Source organism: Scomber japonicus, chromosome 6 (assembly GCF_027409825.1).
Source record: "Scomber japonicus isolate fScoJap1 chromosome 6, fScoJap1.pri, whole genome shotgun sequence".
Taxonomy (NCBI): domain Eukaryota; kingdom Metazoa; phylum Chordata; class Actinopteri; order Scombriformes; family Scombridae; genus Scomber; species Scomber japonicus.
The window spans coordinates 12,369,774-12,388,956 of record NC_070583.1 but is presented as its reverse complement, the minus strand read 5'-3'; the positions used below and the strand labels follow the sequence as shown (position 1 = coordinate 12,388,956).

Sequence of the window (19,183 nt, the reverse complement as noted above, 5' to 3'; positions counted from 1 at the left end):
CATATTGAAAATCAGAATAAAAACAGAAAGAGTGTTAGATAGTATGTTGGATCTGAGTAAGGCACTGGCAATGATTGGAAAAAAAATATATCACACATAATTACACATACTTTTAGCATCATTTACAAAAATCAGTCACCACCTCTTTCTGTCGGCAATAAAAAACAAAACCCACATAAGTTTAGTTTATGAGCCAGAATTCACTCAGGACACCCAGTGATTATGTTCACTAGAATCTTTATTGTTTACATCATTCAACATAGATAATAGGTAAGCATGTGGTTGCTGTGTTTAAAACGAGAGAAAACAAACTTGAGCCTATTGGTAAAACATTGCTTGACCTTAAGAGGAACAACACAGCTGCACAGACAGAGAGTTTTCCATTGGCAGGACACAGAAGCACATATATGCTGGAGCAATCAATATCATCAACTTTTTTCTTTATTCCCCCTCTCCCTCTTGATCTACTCTTCTTTCTCTTCCACCCTCAGTCTCGAGGCCATTCCAGCAGAGAAATTATTCAACACTGTCAATACTAGAGGTGAATTTGTACACTGGCATAAACAGGTACACTGAGTAAAACCAACTATGTTTCTGTGTATTGAGAAATATACCTACCTATTATCCTAAATATCACTGAAATACATAGAATAGGATGGTAGGGTCACAGTACTCCAGCAAACCCACTTTCTTTACTATTCATACACCATTGAGAAACTTGCATGTAAAGAACAGGACGATATGTATTTTTAAAAGAAAAAAGTCTCCCTCAGCTCCCGTGTGAGTAGTATTTTTATACATGTGTGTATTAGATCTACCAACCACAAATTACCCAAAGAAATATTTGGCACAGTCAAACAGAGAGAAATACAACTGCAATGAAAAAATAACAACCATCAACCAAGTACAAAGGATTTCAAAGTGATGCAGAGAGAACATTAAATCTAACCATGCACGAAGTAAGGCAACCTACTGCAGATTTTTTTTAAATATAGAAAAAGATACAGTGTATGCACTGTGAGGAGTGCACCTATTTCTACAACACCTGCAAGGACTGTCAGCACTGTCTGCTGAGTTTACATTTAGAAACTGGGCTCCTGGGTTGCAGGCCCCACCTGCAGACAGACAGTCTGGTGCAGACTAAAGTCATCACTCTATTGTACAGCAGAGGTTTCTGGTAGTGTTGCCCACCATCAATTAAGTAATGCAAAGTATGCTCTTATGCTACAATAAAGCCTTATCATGGACTTTGACAGGAAAATAGATGTATCAAATTCCAGATTTGTTCTTTTCAAACTACAACTATGTTTCATTTTTCTCCATTTTACATTCAATTTTGTTTTGCTGTTTGTTTGTTTTTTTCTTAAGAAATACTTCAAGATTTATACTGACTTTCTGTATAATATGTGTATGTGTGTGTGTGTGTGTGTGGTCTGTCATAGGCTACTTTCAGGGAGAAATTTCAGACTAAAGACCAGTTAATTAAGCCTTGTCCCCAATTTGTAACAAGCTGATATGTGGGTCAGTGGTTAAGGTTAGGGTTATGTTAAGGTGAGAGTAAGGGTTAGTGTTAGGCAAGTAGTGGTTATGGTTACAGTTTGGCTAAGTCTTCAGGAAATTAATGTAAATCTATGTGATGTCCCCAAAAGTGACCATGATCTGACATGTGTGTGTGTGTGTGTATGCACATGTGTACATGTGCAGTTATATGTGTACAGCTTGTGATGTGCTGGGATGGTTGTGTTTTACAAATCCTTTGTTTTGATGAGGGTAACCAAAGGCTTGTCATCAGGACTGTAGTCTTCATAGGCGATGGGAGTAGCATCGTACATGGCAGGCCTGGACTTCTTGCCAAATCTAATGGGGAAACATAAACATCAAGTGTGCATCAATATTGCATCATCAGATACAGTTTTGCAAAACAGCTTATCCATTGTTTGCACAGAGTTAGAAGTGATATGAACTAAATTCAAGAGCTGAAAACTGAGAACTTTTAACTTTATATTATAGGGGTACTCCAGTGATTAAAATGGAAATGCAATGTCAGTTGGGAGGGGAGGACTACAAGTTTGAAAATGGAGAAAATCTGGAGTTGCAGCACTAAAAAGAAGTGTAGCCCGCTCCTCTATCAGCTCAAGGCTATATGTGATTATGTGCCTAGCAGCTCAAGGCTATATTAGCTGCTACCACCATAACACACCCAAATCTCTGAACCAAAGTGTTGGCAGCAAGTACTGAGCATTTATAAAGTCAGAGGAATCAAAAGGGACAGATAAAACTGGATCCTACACATTCCACAATGCAATTAATAGCATATTTCTGGTAGACCTCACCTCTTTTAAAACTGCCCGGTTTATTACACAGGCTTTCTGTTTCCAAGTCTGACCAACCCCAACCAGTGATAACCCTGATGACATCACTATGACAGCCTCATTGTTTTTTTTAAGACAAAGCTCCTCGAGAGGCACAATACTTTTTTTTAAAGGGCGATCTGTTCCTGTTCCCTCCATGACAACTAAACAGACCATTGTAAAATTGATAAAGTCCCCCTTTAAAAAATGGCAGATGAATGTAGAGGAAACATTAAGTCACCTCATTAAATACACCAAAAAACATCAGCACACAACTGCATACATTACTCTGTTCAGTGTTTAGTGGTAAAGAATACTATCAGTAATTTACAACTCTTTCCTGTACTACATATTGTTGTTAATCAACACAGTTGGTTGAAAATCTGACCTGGCATGGCGGATGGAGGCGATGGCATTGCTGAACTCGCTGTCAATGCTGCGGCAATTGTAGAACTCCTGGTAGGCATGGCGTGATGAGCCCTGGTACTCGATGCGGCTGATGCGACAGATGCCCACGATGAGGATGATGAGCATGAGCACGAAGGCCACACACAGTGCTCCAATGATGATATAAAGGGAGTGACGGGGCATATTGGTGAGAGTGTCCTCAGAGTGTGCTGGCTTCCACTGCAGGTCTGACACACACACACACACACACACACACATATTTACACAGGCATACAACTTTCCTTTCTGTCTGATTTGAGATTAATAGCTCAGCAGACGTTTTCTGACAGATTGACTTACGGATCTCACAGCTGGGCCCCACCCACCCGGGTGGACAATGACAGATGAAGCCATTTGATTGGTCAATGCAGGTGCCTCCATGATGACAGGGGTTGCTCTCGCACTCGTTAATGTCGACCTCACACTTCTCCCCTGAGTGGACAGGTAAGGTTGTGTTCAATAACAATTAGAACAACAAAGCCAAAAGCAGCAAGTATATACAGTTGCTGTATTGTGACTCCTGACGCAGTGGTTTCCAAAACCAAGGGATAATTCAGGGTTTAAAAAAATCAAAATGCAGAACTATCCTGTGTCATGAATATTATCACAATAGACTACTCATGGGAAGGGTAATTCTGATCTTATTCTTTGTATCTTAGTGGAAAACCTAATGCTTAATGCAGTTGTTGGTCCTTTGTGTTCAGGTTTGTCACCAGCCATGAAAATGGCACTCAATGGTGGCTTGAGTGCTCACCCAGGTATCCAGGGGAGCAGGCACAGGAAACATTGAGTCCTGCACTCTCACAGCGGCCTCCATTTTGGCAGCGCATCTTCAGACATGGGTCCTTGTAAATTTCACAGTGTCTGCCTGCACACACACACACACAAACACACACACACACACACAAATACACTTTGTGTTAACATGTCTTGTTGCACATTTTGTCCTGTGAAATCATAACATGCAGACAGTCTATGAGGAAAGGAAAGTTTATTCAGAGATATATGTGCCCACATCTAAAAATAAACATGCCTACCTTCAAACTGTGGTGTGCAGACACACTCATAGGCATTGATGAGATCCCTACAGGTGGCGTAGTTCTGGCAGGGTGCAGACAGGCATTCATTGTACTCCTCCTCACAGTACAAGCCATGGTAGCCTTAATGGGACACACAAATACACACAGTATATATAAATGTTAGAATCATATTTTTTTTAAAGTTCTTTGATACATACTCAAAGTTTGTTTTATACCTTCATTTATCTAGGAAAAGGTTTTGAAATGGATGCTTTGTAGTTGTGATCAGCAGTTAGTCATTGTTACCGTTGGAGGATAAAGCTATAAACACTTTATAGTTAAGCTCAGTTGGTATTACATACATTTACATACAAGTCAACCTTAACCCTAATTCTGTGTGAGTCAGTGTAGCATTATCATTATTTTCATGCACACTGATTCACAATTCTCAAATTTACATCTTGGTTGTGATTTGGTGTGTTGACACCATTTGCTCACAAAATATTCAAAACTTGTTCTGCATATGTTTGTGTGAGAAACAGGAGGAAAGTTTGCATATATATGGATGTAACATACTAGTGGCAAGCAGTATTACTACTGCAGCAGCAGTATTTTCTAAGCTTGGTGAAGAGGAGTTCCTTGTATAAGCACTTCAGCCACCACCTGATTTATAATTCTCCTCCAAACATTGTGGCTGGTCACTCATAAAGCTCTCAGAGCTTAACGCAAATTACAGACTTGTCTAATCAGTGTTGTTTTCACAATTCACACCAGGGAACATCCCAGTGCAACTATAACATTTGTCTGTAGGGCACTAATGAGCAGTGTGTTGTGTTAAGTGCTTTCCTCATTCACTGTTATTGCAACTGCACCATAGAGGTCCAACTCTTTTGTGTTGTGATCCAGAATTGTTGAAATTTCAGACCCAGAAGACAACTTCACATCTTTGAAGCCATCACTGCTTTGAAACAATTGCAACAGCACTAAATTATAGATATATCAATTAAATATGAAATTGTCCAATAATGTTGAATCTATTATAAGCCCAGTATTTTGCCATCAATGTCATTGGGCATCAGGTCAAATGACATGCAGTGCACTGTATTTCCATAGGATGGCAGCTGTGGGCTAAGGCAGAATGAGACTGAAACATCTGAAAACACGATCAGGTCCCTCTCCTGTGTTTGTTCAACAGCTGTCACACAAATGCAAAATGTAATCTATAGTACAGTATGTAAAAGACTATATGGCTAATGTGTCTGTTTCTTCACCATAGGGTGTGGGACAGACACAAAGGTAAAGACTAGAAGTGAATTTCTCTGGATGTGTATTAATATGATCACAATTTGGTCCCACTGTGTATTTAAATCAGCAGTAATGAGGGTGACAAATAGCAGTATTGTGTGGTCCTGTGAGACACTCTCATGTGAATCGCTACTTCTTAGAAATATTCCACCACCTACAACCGAGGAAGCAAAGGACCAGAGTCTCTTGAGTCCCCACATGACTAGTGTGTACAATCTATGTTCATTAGCTCTGCTGCCGCTTTGACTAAATTTCTCAATTGGGTCCCAGTGCTTACAAAGTTTTAACGAAACCCTGACTGGGCCACAGCTAATGTGTGTTTGGGGAAGGAAAGAGGGGGAATTAATGAGGAGCCTAGTTAGAGCCTCAAGGGTCATCTCTGTGAAATGCCAGTGAAATGTCAATTGCTTTTCCAAGACTCTGTCTGCTTTCTGTGGGCTGGCTGGTGGGCTGGCAGCCTCTCATGTGAGCTGGATTACAAGAAGCTGGAGGACGGCTCCTTCTACATATCAGCTCCCCAGCAGCCTTCTTTCAGACAGCCAGCAGGCATTTACACAACCCCTACACACATCCACACACTTATACCGCAGACTGACAAGCACACAAGCTACTGTATTCCTGTGAACACACAACAACTTTCATACACAGCAGACACACACATCCTCGTACCTCAGACACCAGCTGGTGTTTTGATGAGGTGGTGAAAGGTCAAATTTGGTCCAAAACATTGTGTGTGTTGGTGTGTGTGTGTGTGTGTGTGTGTGTGTGAGTGTGTGTATTTGTGGTATGCACGTGTGTGTTCGCTGTAATGTCTGTGATGCTAATTATGAATTACCAGTTTCACCAATCCCATTAGACAGGGCTGTCTGAGCTGAGAGATTTTATTGGATGGTAGCATCTGCTCAACCATCATAGTCACAGTCACAGACAATAGATCGGAGCCACACACACGCAAGGTAACTGTTTCACCATGGCAACCAGACAACAAAGGTTGACAGAGAAATGAGGTGAGGTAAACAGCAGGAAGATAAAGACAAGCAAGGACAAAAAGGACAAGAATGAAGAAGGGAAAAAAATGAAATGAAAGAAAAGCACATGACAAGAAAACTGAGAATCATTCAAACCTCCAGATGAACATGAAAAAATATGTGAATAGTAATACACGTTAAAGACATCTTTCAAAAGCTAAATCCACAATTGAAAGTAAAGCTGCATAGCAATTCATGTATCCTGCATAGATAGCACATCTTTATGCAAATACATTTACAAGACCTCCAAACATATTTAGAATTGATTTAATTTTTTTAATATCTCTGTGGTTAAATCCATATTGTTATAGTAAGAAGCAGCTGTAGAGGCTCCTGTTACAAGAAGATCAATGACAACATGAAATAAAAGATCAAGATGATGATCAGCTCATACTGTAAAGTTGACTGACAGATGGCATAAACAGAGAGCAGAAGGAGCAGTGTCAAGTTATGTTTATGGGCCACTGGGAAAGTCATCTGTCTCACCATCCCGGCAAGATAATTGCAAGACAATGGGTAATGATAAGTCATCATTCCAGTCAATTGATCTCATCACTGAAGCCTCAGCATTAGTGTCACGATCACCCCGTTTAAAAACAGCTCATCATATTTACTGCTACTCTGAGTACTGAGTCTGAGCCAGTACTGCAAGTCACTGTCCTTTTACTTATCGCAAACCTTTATGTGATAACACCAGATTTAGAGTAGAGATAAGGGACAAAGAGAAAAATGGAAGGAAGAGGAAGAAAATGTGCCTGCAGCACAAACACACAAGCTGTATTTTTGAAAAAAAAAATTGTAGTTAATTTCTGATGATTCATAGTGTCTTCAACCCTGGTATCCCAGACCACAGATGACGGCACTAACAACTCACCCAAAGTGTCAAACCTCCAAACCAACATCTGGCATGTGTGCACCTGTGGTCATTACTCTCTAGTGGGCACAGGCCTGCACTGTGACACAGAATTCAATTAGCAAGATTATTTAACAAATTCTCTTTTTATTACTTAGCTAATGTTCAATAAACATTGAGGTGAGCTGTGATGTTAGCGGGCAACCAGACCTTTTACGAAAAGTGTCAGTCACTGAGATGTCTGACAGTGCAGCTCACCTGGGACACACAGACACCTGTAGCTGTTGCCCACGCTGCGGCACACCCCATGGGCGCAGGGATTCAGGGCACAGAAGTCCACCAGCTGGGCACATGTAGGGCCGGTGAAGCCTGCGGTGCAGCTACAGCCAAAACCCAGGGGGCCGGGACCCTGTGCGTAGCACGTCCCGTTATTGTGACAGGGGCTGGAGGCACACGGATCCACCTTCTGCTCACATGTAGCACCCTGGAATCCTGCAAGAGGTATTAGAGAAAGGAGGTGGGTGAGAGGTGGGAGGAGAGTGAGAGGAAGAGACAGGAAATTATGAAAATGTCATATGGCTTCAACCAGTCTTCTGATCTATAAATCAATAACTACGAGACCATGTGTGCCTAGTACTAGACAGACATTTTAAGATATTGTAAATTTCTCATTTTGTTAAGTATTCTTATCTTCTACTAGTTGTTGTGCCAGTTCTGTCAGACACAAGTCAGGGGAACTTTTCCTCAAGTTTTGGGGTGGGGATGTAATGCAAATCAGGTGGTGCAGTGCAAGATGTGATATCCAAGAGCAGGCTCTTTCCTAAATGGATATTAGGAAAGAGACAGAGCTTACACGTCTGCCCACTGAAATTACCTCTTAATGCAAATATACTTTTTCAACTTCAAAATTGTTCATGGGTTTAGAGACCTCTACATATCAATATGTGGTAAGTTTTGTCTTTCATTTTAACATATTATAAACATTTAACAACAAATCAAGATACAATTTGTAACGTCTTTAAGGCACTGTATGTGCACTGTTTCGCATTCCTGCCAACACATAGATGACATCATGTCTGTAATGTTTAGCATGTTGCTAAGATTAGCTTAGTGATTAACACTGAATTCCAGCTAGCCTGAATTTCCTGAAAAGTTTTAAAATACATCTCCCAACACCTTTAAAACTCACAAAATAAACTCCATATATTTCACCTTTTATTAACAAAAGAACAATAAAAATGACAATATCTGTGGTTTTAGGAGGAACATCTGTAAATATTTTTTGAGGAACACCAATTTTGCTGTCAGTTCACCACTTCTGGTTGACAAGCAATATGGCACCTAACTCCCCATTAAAACACAAGATAACATGATATTGGTGGATGATGTCTGGCTAACTCTTTCTTCCTGCTTCCAGTCTTGATGCTAAGCTAAGCTAATTGCCTCCTGGCTGTAGCTCCACTAACAAACAAACAAACAAACACACAGACATCTGAATGATAGACCCTTTCATTATACTTCAATAACTGCAAACCTTCCTGTGAGTCAAACAATTCTTTCAAGCCTTGTCACTGAAAAGTTTTGTAGCAGCAGTTGTTGGAAGAGTCACACTAACGATTAAAAAATAGTAGACTATATACCGTCATCATCTAACACCCAAAATTACCACCTAAAGAAATGTTAATGTTCTCTCTGTTAGCCCTTCCTCCTCGTTGTTAGATAGAAAGAGAAACCAAGTGAAGGCTTGTGCTTGTGTGTATCGCTGTTATTCTTTCTAATAAAGTCTGTTTATCTGTTCATGTGTGTCTCTTTTCTGCCTCCTCACACACTCCATTTTTCTTTTGTGGGTGTCTCGTTGTGCATTGAATCTACTGTTTCTCCTCCACCTCTTCTCATTAGCTTGTGAGCCTCCGCTTCTTTCCCCAATCCTCCTCTAAAAATAACTTCCTCCTGCTCCTCTTCACCCCTTCTCCTCCTCTGTCTTCACCTCCCATGAGAACTGCCAGAGGAGGAAGACTGCTGTGTTCAGTGTGTACATGCACATATATTGTAGTGTGTGCGTGTGTGTGTGTGTGTGTGTGTGTGTAGGTCTTCTGATTTACAGTAACACCATAGTAAATCCCTGCACTGACTGCACACTCCATTGAGCTAATGAAGAGGTCTCTCCAAAGCATCCATTGATCTGCAAGACTTTATTTCACTTGTGTGAGGAGGACATTTATCATTCAGCAGCAGAGAGATAGGAGTAATCTGCAGCAGTCAGGCAAAATGTTCACCCAACGCTCTCTTTCTCTCTTTCTGTCCACTGCCTCGTTCTGCTTCATCCTTTCGCATTTTTGCTCCTCCGCCTCCCTCTTATCTGCTCCATTTTTGCCTTTTTTTCTCCCTTATTCTTATTCTCCAGGCTTGGAAATACACAGATGCTAGCCCACACACACACTTACACAAGCTCTTGCATAAATTTAATTTTTTAATTTTATTTGTTCTGTCATGGTTTAATCTCCTGCTGTTTAGCTTCTGCTGTGTGTGAGAACTTAGTTTTATTCTTACACATCTCCACATCTTGAGTTCAATTTCCCATTCTGCCTTTCTCATTTTTTTGTTTATTTATCTGTCTCACTAAAAATGCACACATTAAGACATGGCTGACATAGAGGAGTCTGTTCAGTCCTGCTGCTGGCATTCGAACCTGCCAACACTAAAAGGAGTTCACAGTTTAAATTTAGCTGGCCCGCTCACTCCCCCACCCTGCTAGTTCTGACTGGAGGCAGTCACGGTACTGACAGTCACACTTTCTCTCCTGTCAGTGTGTGTGAGATAGATACAGAGAGGGGAAAATAAGTGAAAGGAAGTTAATGTGAGTCTCTGTTGAAGAGTCAGAGAGCAAAATTTACTTGAGCACATCCATAAAATTCATATTATTAATGGTATTTATACAGGTTTGAAGTTATCACTCTATCTTGAACTGTGTGAGAGTGAACACTAGACATGAGTCAGAGTGGCGACCTCCATAAATACAGTACTTTGTATTGTACAGCTGGTTGTACTGGAGATAATGTTTGTATGCTTTAAATGTTCTGTTATGGTAAATCAACCCTGTAAACATGCACAGATTTCAGATCGAAATAAATCAGAAATCTATCATGTGAAGTACTTTAAATGGTACACAATAATTTACCATTAGTACAATCGATGAAAGCTATTATGTATTTATTCTCTTTTATGTAATTAATATCCAGATCAAGATAGCCCTGGATTATAATCAACTTTTGGTTATTTGTGTTGAAGATGATCAAATCATCACACCTCTCCTGTCCATGGCTTGAATACAGTAAATTGGTACCGTAATTTTTATCGGTTCACATTAAAGGGATGTTGGATGCCAATGTTGAACACGGTCAACGTTCCAAAACCTGAGGTGAACGAATGTAAAAATGCTCCCTGAAAGTCAAAAGCCAGGGCTTCAGGCTGCTCTGAATTCTTCATTGGAAATGTTACTTGTAGGGATGCTCGATATTGACTTTTCTGCCAATATTCCGATATTGTCCAACTCTAAATTTCCAATACCGATATCACCTGATACCAATATATGCAGGCTTTTTACACCAAAACTGTTAGGTAACAACATAACATATCTAATATTGTGGAATTAATACTTTATGCCTAATTTTAGTGTGATGCCCCACTGGATGCATACATAAATGCAACATGGCTTTCCACATGTAAACACTGTCTGTGCAAAATAAGAGAACAACTTCAACTTAAGTTATGGGGAAAAGTGCCAATATGGCACTGCCATATTTATTATGCTGTTTGCAGTCATTGCAAATTGCAAATTTACTATCCATAGGACACACTTGGAAATAGCTCCAAACCACAGACATAAGCCCCGTTTCTAGAGGCGGGACCTTTACAGGAACGTCCTCTCACTTGGTCCTTTCAGCTGTTGTGTCTCTCTCCTGCAGTAGAAACCGGGCTCAAAGCAAAGTAGGACCCAGATAGGACCCACTGGACTCTGACGGTGACGTCACAGAGGCGACTCGCCGAAAACATGAGAAAATTACAACAAGGACGTAAACCTCGTGTCTGGTTTGTGTGTTTGTGTACATGGCGGTGGACGCTATGAACTTTTTAGCCATGGTTAGCAATGGTTAGGCTTGGTTAGCGACTCACGAGTCTAGCGTGTTGTTGTTATATGTCATCAAACGCGCTGGTAAACGTCCCATGCTGCGTTCATGCAGGCTCGGAAATGCTGAAGCCTACAGAACAAACATCGGTTATAAAAACCTGATTCCAATAGTTCCTGAAATTACATTTTTAAGTAAATATTGGCCACGAATATCGGAGGGCCGATATTATCAGACATCCCTAGTTACTTCTACTTCCTTCTTGTGATGACATCAGATTGCGCATGTCTACAAATGGACGTCCGTTCCATAGCCTTCATTGCTAAGTTTGTTCCACTGGTTTTTCCACATATTTCAGATCAGATTTGGGTTCAAACATATACGCATGCAGTGTTTCCCACAGATCTGAAGGCAATGTGTGGTGGTAGTCCGGCGACCGACGGGGGGGGGGGTTGGTTGGTCGGTCGGTTTCGGTAAACCGGCCGACGGGGGGGGGGGGGGGGGGTGATCTCGCTGATGGAGACACACGCGGTGTGCACGGAGGGGAGGGGCTGTGTGTGTGAGCTATGTGAGAGAGACGCGTGAGTGACAGAGAGACGCAGGGAGAGCAGAGAAAGGAAAAAGGAAATGCAGCTTAACGAATACGATGCGTATTTTTTAATTAGCGTTAAAAAAAAAATTAATAACGAAACGCAATATGTGGCGGCCGGTGTTGAATCTGTGGCGCACCGCCACGAATTAGTCTATGTGTGGGAAACACTGGCATGTGTCTATTTGGAGAAAAGACCCAAGAAAAAGAGGTGAAATCCAACTACAGTGTGGCATGCCAAGACACAGTTTCCAGAAGCCAACCAATCAGAGAAGAGTGGACTCATCTGGAGGGGGACCATAAAGAGACAGGAGCTAAAACGGCTTGTTTCAGACAGACGCTGAACTGAGGGGCTGTAGAAAGAGCCAGTATAAGATAAATAAAGAGATTTCTGACTGTAAATCATGCAAAGGTATTCCAGTAGAGCCCCAGAATATAAATATAGATCTGGAAATGTGCATGATATGTCACCTTTAAATTATTTTTTGGTAGGATGTTAACCTCACAGGCTAAATTGATGTTAGTATGAATGAACTGCTAAATTCAAGTCTATATCTCACCAGCCCAAGTCTATCTGAAAATCTGTCAGTTTTCTACATATGCTGCTGAGAGTGAAACAAACAAGAATAAAAGCATCACCTCCCTCTCTGCAGTGTGAATCTATTTGAATACCACTGCTTTGAAATGAAGCAAATAAAAATGCAGCTTTTGTTCTCAAAGTTGGCCAGGTGATCGCAGAATTGATAAATCCCTGGAGACAGCTGCTATAGTTGTCATACCATCCATCATTTCATTTATTACCTGTGAGGGAACTATGTAGGAAAAGATTGGAAATGATGTATGTGGGTGTTAGGCGAATACTGGTTAAGCACTAAGTAACAAGCAGAAATGCTTATCTGTCCTCTGTGTATGCTCATTTGGCTGTTTGAGTTCGTTTTAATTAATTTGCCTACAGAGGACACTATTGTATAAATGAAGTCCCAATCATCACTTACTGTATTGCATTTTTATTATGTTCCCTCCCCAAAGAAAAAAAAAGGTAGAAAAGAACTTGTCACTTCTGCTCCAACACAGAGACACAAACTCAGTCCTGAGAGAAATGGATGCAGGCAGAAGAACACCAGGTCTCATTTCTTATGTATTATCAATTCTCTTTTCTTCTTCTCCTCCTCTTGTTATTGCTCCCTGTTGTACATGCTGAAAGTTTTACACAGCAAAGACTTGGGGGGGTTAATGAAACCCTTGTTTGTTACGAGAGGAAGCATTTCTATCATAGTGTACAAGTTAAAAACATAATTCTGCATGAAAAGTACCCGCTCTCCCCAGAGGTTGTGTATCCAAAGAGACATCTAAAACATCCTCCTCTGATATATTCATCAGTATCAGTGAGGATACACATCTTGCTACATCTCTGGGTTTCTTTCCCTAACACACATATTTATTCCCTGAAGAATTATCCAAACTATAAGCTTTACAAGCACTCAAATAAATGCTTATCTTAATCTTTTATGGTAAGTTTGTTTTTTCATTTCAATTAAGTTCATTTTAGAGCAGAAAATAAAATAATGTCAATCCCATAATGTCTGTCTTTTAACCAAAACACAAATCTTAACCAAAATGTTCAATGGTTAACTGGCCTCTCTGCTAAATGGGAGGTGAGTCCCCATAAGGTGACTGTGTGAGCAGAATTATTGTATAGTACTAGTGAAAAGTTTGGACACACTTTCCCATTCACATCAATGAGAAAGTGTGTCCAAACTTTTGACTGGTAGTGTATGTCTCTGTACTAACAGAGAGAGAGACGTAAAAGCCAATTTATATACACAGAGCCAAAACAATCGAGATGTTAAGCTGTCATGATCATTTGTTCTCCTACCAATAAGCTCTCTACCAATAATTAGAAAAAATGTCAGTCATGGCACACTGTGTGCACCTAGAAGTTGCTGCAGGAAGCCTCCCAAATCAGTAAAGCCTGTATGCCAACTTACTTGTAAAACTACATTGACTGTAATGCCCTAAATTTTCTGAATGAAATGAACTGCAGCACTCACAGGTTTGATATACATTTGACAGACAAAACAGGCGTTCTAATCACGAGTGCTTATGATTCAATAGCCCTAATGTTAGCTAACAGGTTGTCACTAACTTCAGGGCTACATAGCGCATTGCTGTCTTTTCAACTGCCAAACTGCTGACCCATGCCTTTACATTACTCTAACTTTACCAGAATGCCGTGCAGGCTGCACATTAGCCAGCAGTAAATTTAGGAATGTCTTAGCCTTCTCTAACCTACATTACCCATCGCCTCTGGTCACATGTACACAACCAGGCCAGCTTCTCACTGAGGACACTTTGAAGTGAGGAGAGGAAGAAAGTAAATGTCACCACGAGATACTGAAGCAGAGAACTGAAGGGAGTGTGTGTGTGTGTGTGTGTGTGTGTGTGTGTGTGTGTGTGTGTGTGCGTGCGTGTTGGCACTGTGTAGTCTAAATTAAGTACACAACATGTAATATATGTAATTATGTACAATTATTCACTGTGCGAACAGCAGTGATTCACATCTGACGCAAGTAGGTCACCAAAGTGGTACTCACAAAATTCTTCCAGGGTTGGCAGGTCTGTATATATTGTGACGTCCGTCTATCACATTGCCTTCTGCTTGTATGATTGGTTTTGCTTCCTGGCTCAGGAACCAATAGGCAGAGCTGGAGAGGACATTAGGAAACTACCTACAGTACACGCCAGTAGTTTTAGCCTATTTAAGTGGCTTCCTCTTCGACCTCTTTCTCTTCTCTTCCTCCGTGGTCTGCACCAGCTATGTGGGTTAGGGTTTTGAGTCCAAACACTACAGCTGACATTATTTAGTTATTTTAACTTAAACTGACAATAAATGTCATTTTAGAAAGTTTATTCCTGTGTGATTCACTTTTTTGACACTGACTCTGAGACAGTTTGTGACAAATGAGTGGAGCTCTTCTTGTTGCTGACCAGTTACTACAGATATCCTGGCTCATGCTAATTATTTTTATTCCTAACAAGAAAATGAATTCAAACTAACCACAGCAGCTGCTGCAATATGGAATTATAATACTGTCTACACTTATTTAATCAACTGACAATAACAATTAAAGTTGCTTTTTTTTATGTGGTTCTTTGTTTTCATGAACCATAACCGATATGAATGTTTATCGGTGGTATGTTGAATAGCTTAATAGCATGTAGTACTACTGGTTGTCTTATTGCAAAGTATGACATGTTTTTAAATGTTCTAATAGTCACTTCTTAATAAACTGATTAGTTATTCATTAAACAGAAAAATTGATGGGGTGTTACATATTGATTTACCCTGCAGCTACTAGATAAACAAAGCGAGAGGTAATTTGTCCAAAAGTCGAACTTCTGTTAGACACAGAACTAACTAATAAGCTCATGAAAATTTAAAAAGCGCTCCTTAGACAATATCTCCTTCACACTAATTAAGAGGTGCTGCCACAGTTCTCACAGTCACCCTTACCACTGTTTCTGTGAATATAAGCAGTGGATTATAAATTCCTCTCGTCTGTGCAAACCTTGTTTTTTTAGAAGTAGCAGATTAACAATACAGTCAGGTGTTGTGGTGTGAGCAAGGCCTCTTCCATATCCAGACTGACTGACTACTGGGAGTTGCACCTGGAACAATAGCACAGCCCTCCTGCCAGGTTTTACATCCATCTGCTGTTTCTTTATGTAGAGAGGTCTATTGTTACCTAATGTTTTCTTTGTATTTTGTTGGTGTGTGCATGTATCTGTGTGCTCATACACACTCTGTTCACCCTACTGTTGATACACGGTGTACATTAATGGCAAACGAGCATGCTCTTGTTGAGAATTGCTCAACAAGATCAGCAGAGATTTCGCAGTCACAGATTACCCCAGAGAGGCTGATGCAGGTCGCTGAGGCTATGAAGACTAATTAGAATAGAGGAGGACGGTTTAAATTAAGCAACTCAGTGGCACAGATACTGTTAAACACGCAGCAGACAGTGCATATTAACTGGAATCAGACAGATGAAAACACCCTTACTATAGCACAGTAATCTTTTTTCTTTTTTCACAAAGACACAAATTTCATGAGCTGTTGAAGTTTTTTTTTTGGCAGACGTGCAAATGCAACCCAGGTGTGTGTATCTGTTGAATAAAAATTGACTTTGTGTTTCAAAACAAATGCCTGAAATACTGCGCACACTGTTCTATATTAAACACATACAAGCCATGTATTTTTGGCACTCATTCCTTCTGACACACTTTGAGCAAACACACACCAACATGCATTCAGATTAGTTCCAGTGTGCAGTGACTGGCTTCTTACCTTCGGGACAGTAGCACCTCGGCCCGGCCAGGCTGCTGAAGCAGGTAGCTCCATTCTTGCAGGGCTCAGACAGGCAGTGGTCAACAAGCAACTGGCAGCGTTCCCCTTCATAACCTGAGAAACACAGACAATAAAGCAACTTGATTTCTTACATTGATTACATTCAGTCAAACTAAAATAGTGAAAAACTCAGCTGCAGCACAGGCCCCTGATTTAATAGTCTAGAGATAATGTCCATGCAGTATTTATGTATTTCAGTGTATTGTTGCAACCCAGAACAAATCCAACAATAGAGAATAGTAATTATAGAGCTGTAAAACTAAGCACCATTACTAACACAAGGTAGCATCTAAAGATATAAAACATTTTGTGTTATTTTGCATTTAACATATTTGATTGATTATGTTAGTTATGAAAAAAAAACTATGGCTTATTGTTGCATGTAATTGGTTGTCAACTGTCAATGTTACAATTATACTTAATTATACTTATAACCACATGCAGCAACCACAGTGGCTTATTGTGACACTAATAAAGAAATACAGAAATGCAGATTTGCAGCATGTAAATAATTAAGTATTGTCTGTAAAATGCACATTTCAGCCACCAAGTTAAGTTATATTTGACATTGCTGTCTATTGTCGTTTTTCTCATTAGCTACTTACGCAGGTCTTGTTAGCACAATTCCCTAATGAGAAGTGATGTGCAACCAGTGGTCACCTCTGGCATTTACCTTCATAACAGAGGCCCTCACTTCAAGTCCCTGTCCCCAAATAAAACTGACAAGATCAAAGGTTCAACACACTCTTTTGTGATTTTATCAAGGGGGTCTTTGTCTTTACATTTGCAGAGCTCTAGGACAAACAGTCAGTGACTCTCCAGTGTGTCTCCATGAAGTCTTACATAAATGTGCACAGCCCTGAAATCAACACACACAGAGAGAGCTTGAGAGAGCATGAAAAAAGGTACAGTGCACACATGAGCCTACATGAACATACCTGGTGGGCAGGTGCATGTGAAATTGCGTCCTTCACCCCCCTGTCTCACATCAGTGCAGGTGCCATTGTTGCGACAAGGTCGGTGGTGGCAGGCGTCAAATTCCTCACAAAAGATTCCTGTGTAGCCATCCTCGCACTCGCAAAAGAAAGTGCTCTACAAAAACAAAAACATACACACACGTCATTTTTAAAATCAATGAACCTGAAAGGTGAAACATTGGGAAGTAAATATCACAGGAAGAAAAACTTGTGAAACAGAAATAATGAGATTGTAAAATTATTCAGTAACCGAAGCAGCAGTTACACAGAGTGATTTTCTGATATAGTGACGGGAATGATAATGAGGAACTGGGAAAAGACAGAAAAACATGAAAAGGTTTACAACACTCCTCTCTTTACCCGCTCACCCACTGCAAGTTCAAAGTGTGGATACAAAGGGGAACAATGGGTCTCAAGTGGTTCCTTGGACTTTCTCTGCAGTGTCATCTGTCTCTTCAAGTGCTAAATTAGAAACAAGCTGATCCAAATGAATTTTGAATTTTTGACAATCAGCAGCAGATGACAAGCATTAAAATGAGGCTTATTTGATCATGTAGCACTGCTGTAATTTGGGGCATTGTGATGTGTAATTTTGTTCGATCGTAGCTTTTGTTGTGTTGTTTTCTGCTCTGCTCTGTTCTCTGCTAAGTGAAGCTCATAGAGACATGTTTCCACTTATTATTAAAGGGCGTTTACACCACTGTGTGCAATGATGCAGCTCCAGTGAGAATGTTACAGCAATATAAGGTTGTCGAGTGAAAGATATAGTTATTCAAACTTATTTAAACCAATACTAATACACTAGTAACACACCTGACTGAATAACATTGATCTATACAGATATCTGGGTGATTCTCCACATTTCTGAGAGCTGTTAGCTTTCTGAATTGTCTTATTCTAGTATAAACTGATACTGTAGCATTTTACTCCTTCGCCTTTCAGCTCAGCTTCTAATAAGGCTGAAATGTCATCTTGATATAAAAGAAACATCTTGAGTTTTGAGTGTCTCATATCGTGGATTTCTTACCTCAGAGGGCTGTGTTATACATTTGCCTTTGCCGGAGCACTGAGGGTCACTGAAGCTGCTGCCGGGCTCCACACAGCTGCTGGCCTTGACTGTCAGGTTGAGACGCAGTGTGACCTCAGGGACTGTAGGGGCGCCCACACGCAACACACCTACCACAGAAGAGTTGAGGTTATTATGGACAATTCATATAGCATTTTTAATAATGCAGCAGAGGACAGAAGAGCTGACTGGACTGTGTTTATTTTTGACAGCAACGTCCCAGCTAGTTTGGTAAAAACCTGAACCTGTCGGACTGCTTCACCAGTCTGGGTCAGTACACCCCAAGACTGGCTACCAACAGTTTCCTGACAGAGGGATCAATGCCAGCTGTCTGTGACAAACCTGCAGAAAGGGAGATGTAAGTATTTTAAAATAAAGTTCTATGCGTTTCCTTTGCCATTTAGCACTGGCTAACGCTAACAGCAGGTTAGGATACAAATACTGTCATTACTAGTTTGGGAATCAGTCCCCACCACCAGACTTCATCAGTGGAGCTTTCTACAATGTAATCCTTCACTCATTATGAACATCTGTACAGTTTACACAGTTACTTACATGTTTGATTTTATCTTTACTGTACAGGTCTCTACCTGGCTGCTCTACATTACAATTAAAATGCTGACTTAACACAAGCCACCACATCTGCTGGAGACCCTCTCTTCAAAGTGCAGAGGCAGGAAGAGATGATGCAGAGCCAAACCAGTAAAAGACCAAGTCGTCATTCTTTAAGTATCACATTCCTTTATTTTTCACCCAAAAACTTACAATGTACATGTAGTATAAACTGTTGCTATTCTGTTTCATAACACTTTCAACACACAATAAACAAGCTAGAAATACATTTATATACCTGAGATAAAATATAAGTTCAATAAAGTGTAATGTGCCGTTATAATAAAATCTGTTGAGTGACAGTGTTACTGTTTTGTGACATACAACGTAAAAATGAAAACAAGTCTTTGTGTATGTCACATATTGCTCAGGGTATGAGGATGACTGGATGAACCTCAGCA

The 19,183-nt window shown here is 40.4% G+C and overlaps 1 protein-coding gene across 1 annotated transcript in view; it reads right to left on the bottom strand.

Moving 5' to 3' along the window:
• Positions 1 to 1,745: 1,745 nt before the first annotated feature.
• The window catches only part of dner (delta/notch-like EGF repeat containing), a 68,548-nt gene continuing 51,110 nt past the window's right edge, over positions 1,746 to 19,183 (bottom strand). Inside the window, exons 5-13 of the mRNA XM_053320146.1 lie at positions 18,132 to 18,280; positions 17,066 to 17,219; positions 16,068 to 16,181; positions 7,262 to 7,495; positions 3,836 to 3,958; positions 3,553 to 3,666; positions 3,099 to 3,230; positions 2,740 to 2,986; positions 1,746 to 1,857 (exon numbers count right to left, since the gene is read on the bottom strand). Coding sequence (XP_053176121.1) covers positions 1,746 to 1,857; positions 2,740 to 2,986; positions 3,099 to 3,230; positions 3,553 to 3,666; positions 3,836 to 3,958; positions 7,262 to 7,495; positions 16,068 to 16,181; positions 17,066 to 17,219; positions 18,132 to 18,280 — 1,379 coding nt within the window. The remainder of the gene's footprint in view (positions 1,858 to 2,739; positions 2,987 to 3,098; positions 3,231 to 3,552; positions 3,667 to 3,835; positions 3,959 to 7,261; positions 7,496 to 16,067; positions 16,182 to 17,065; positions 17,220 to 18,131; positions 18,281 to 19,183) is intronic.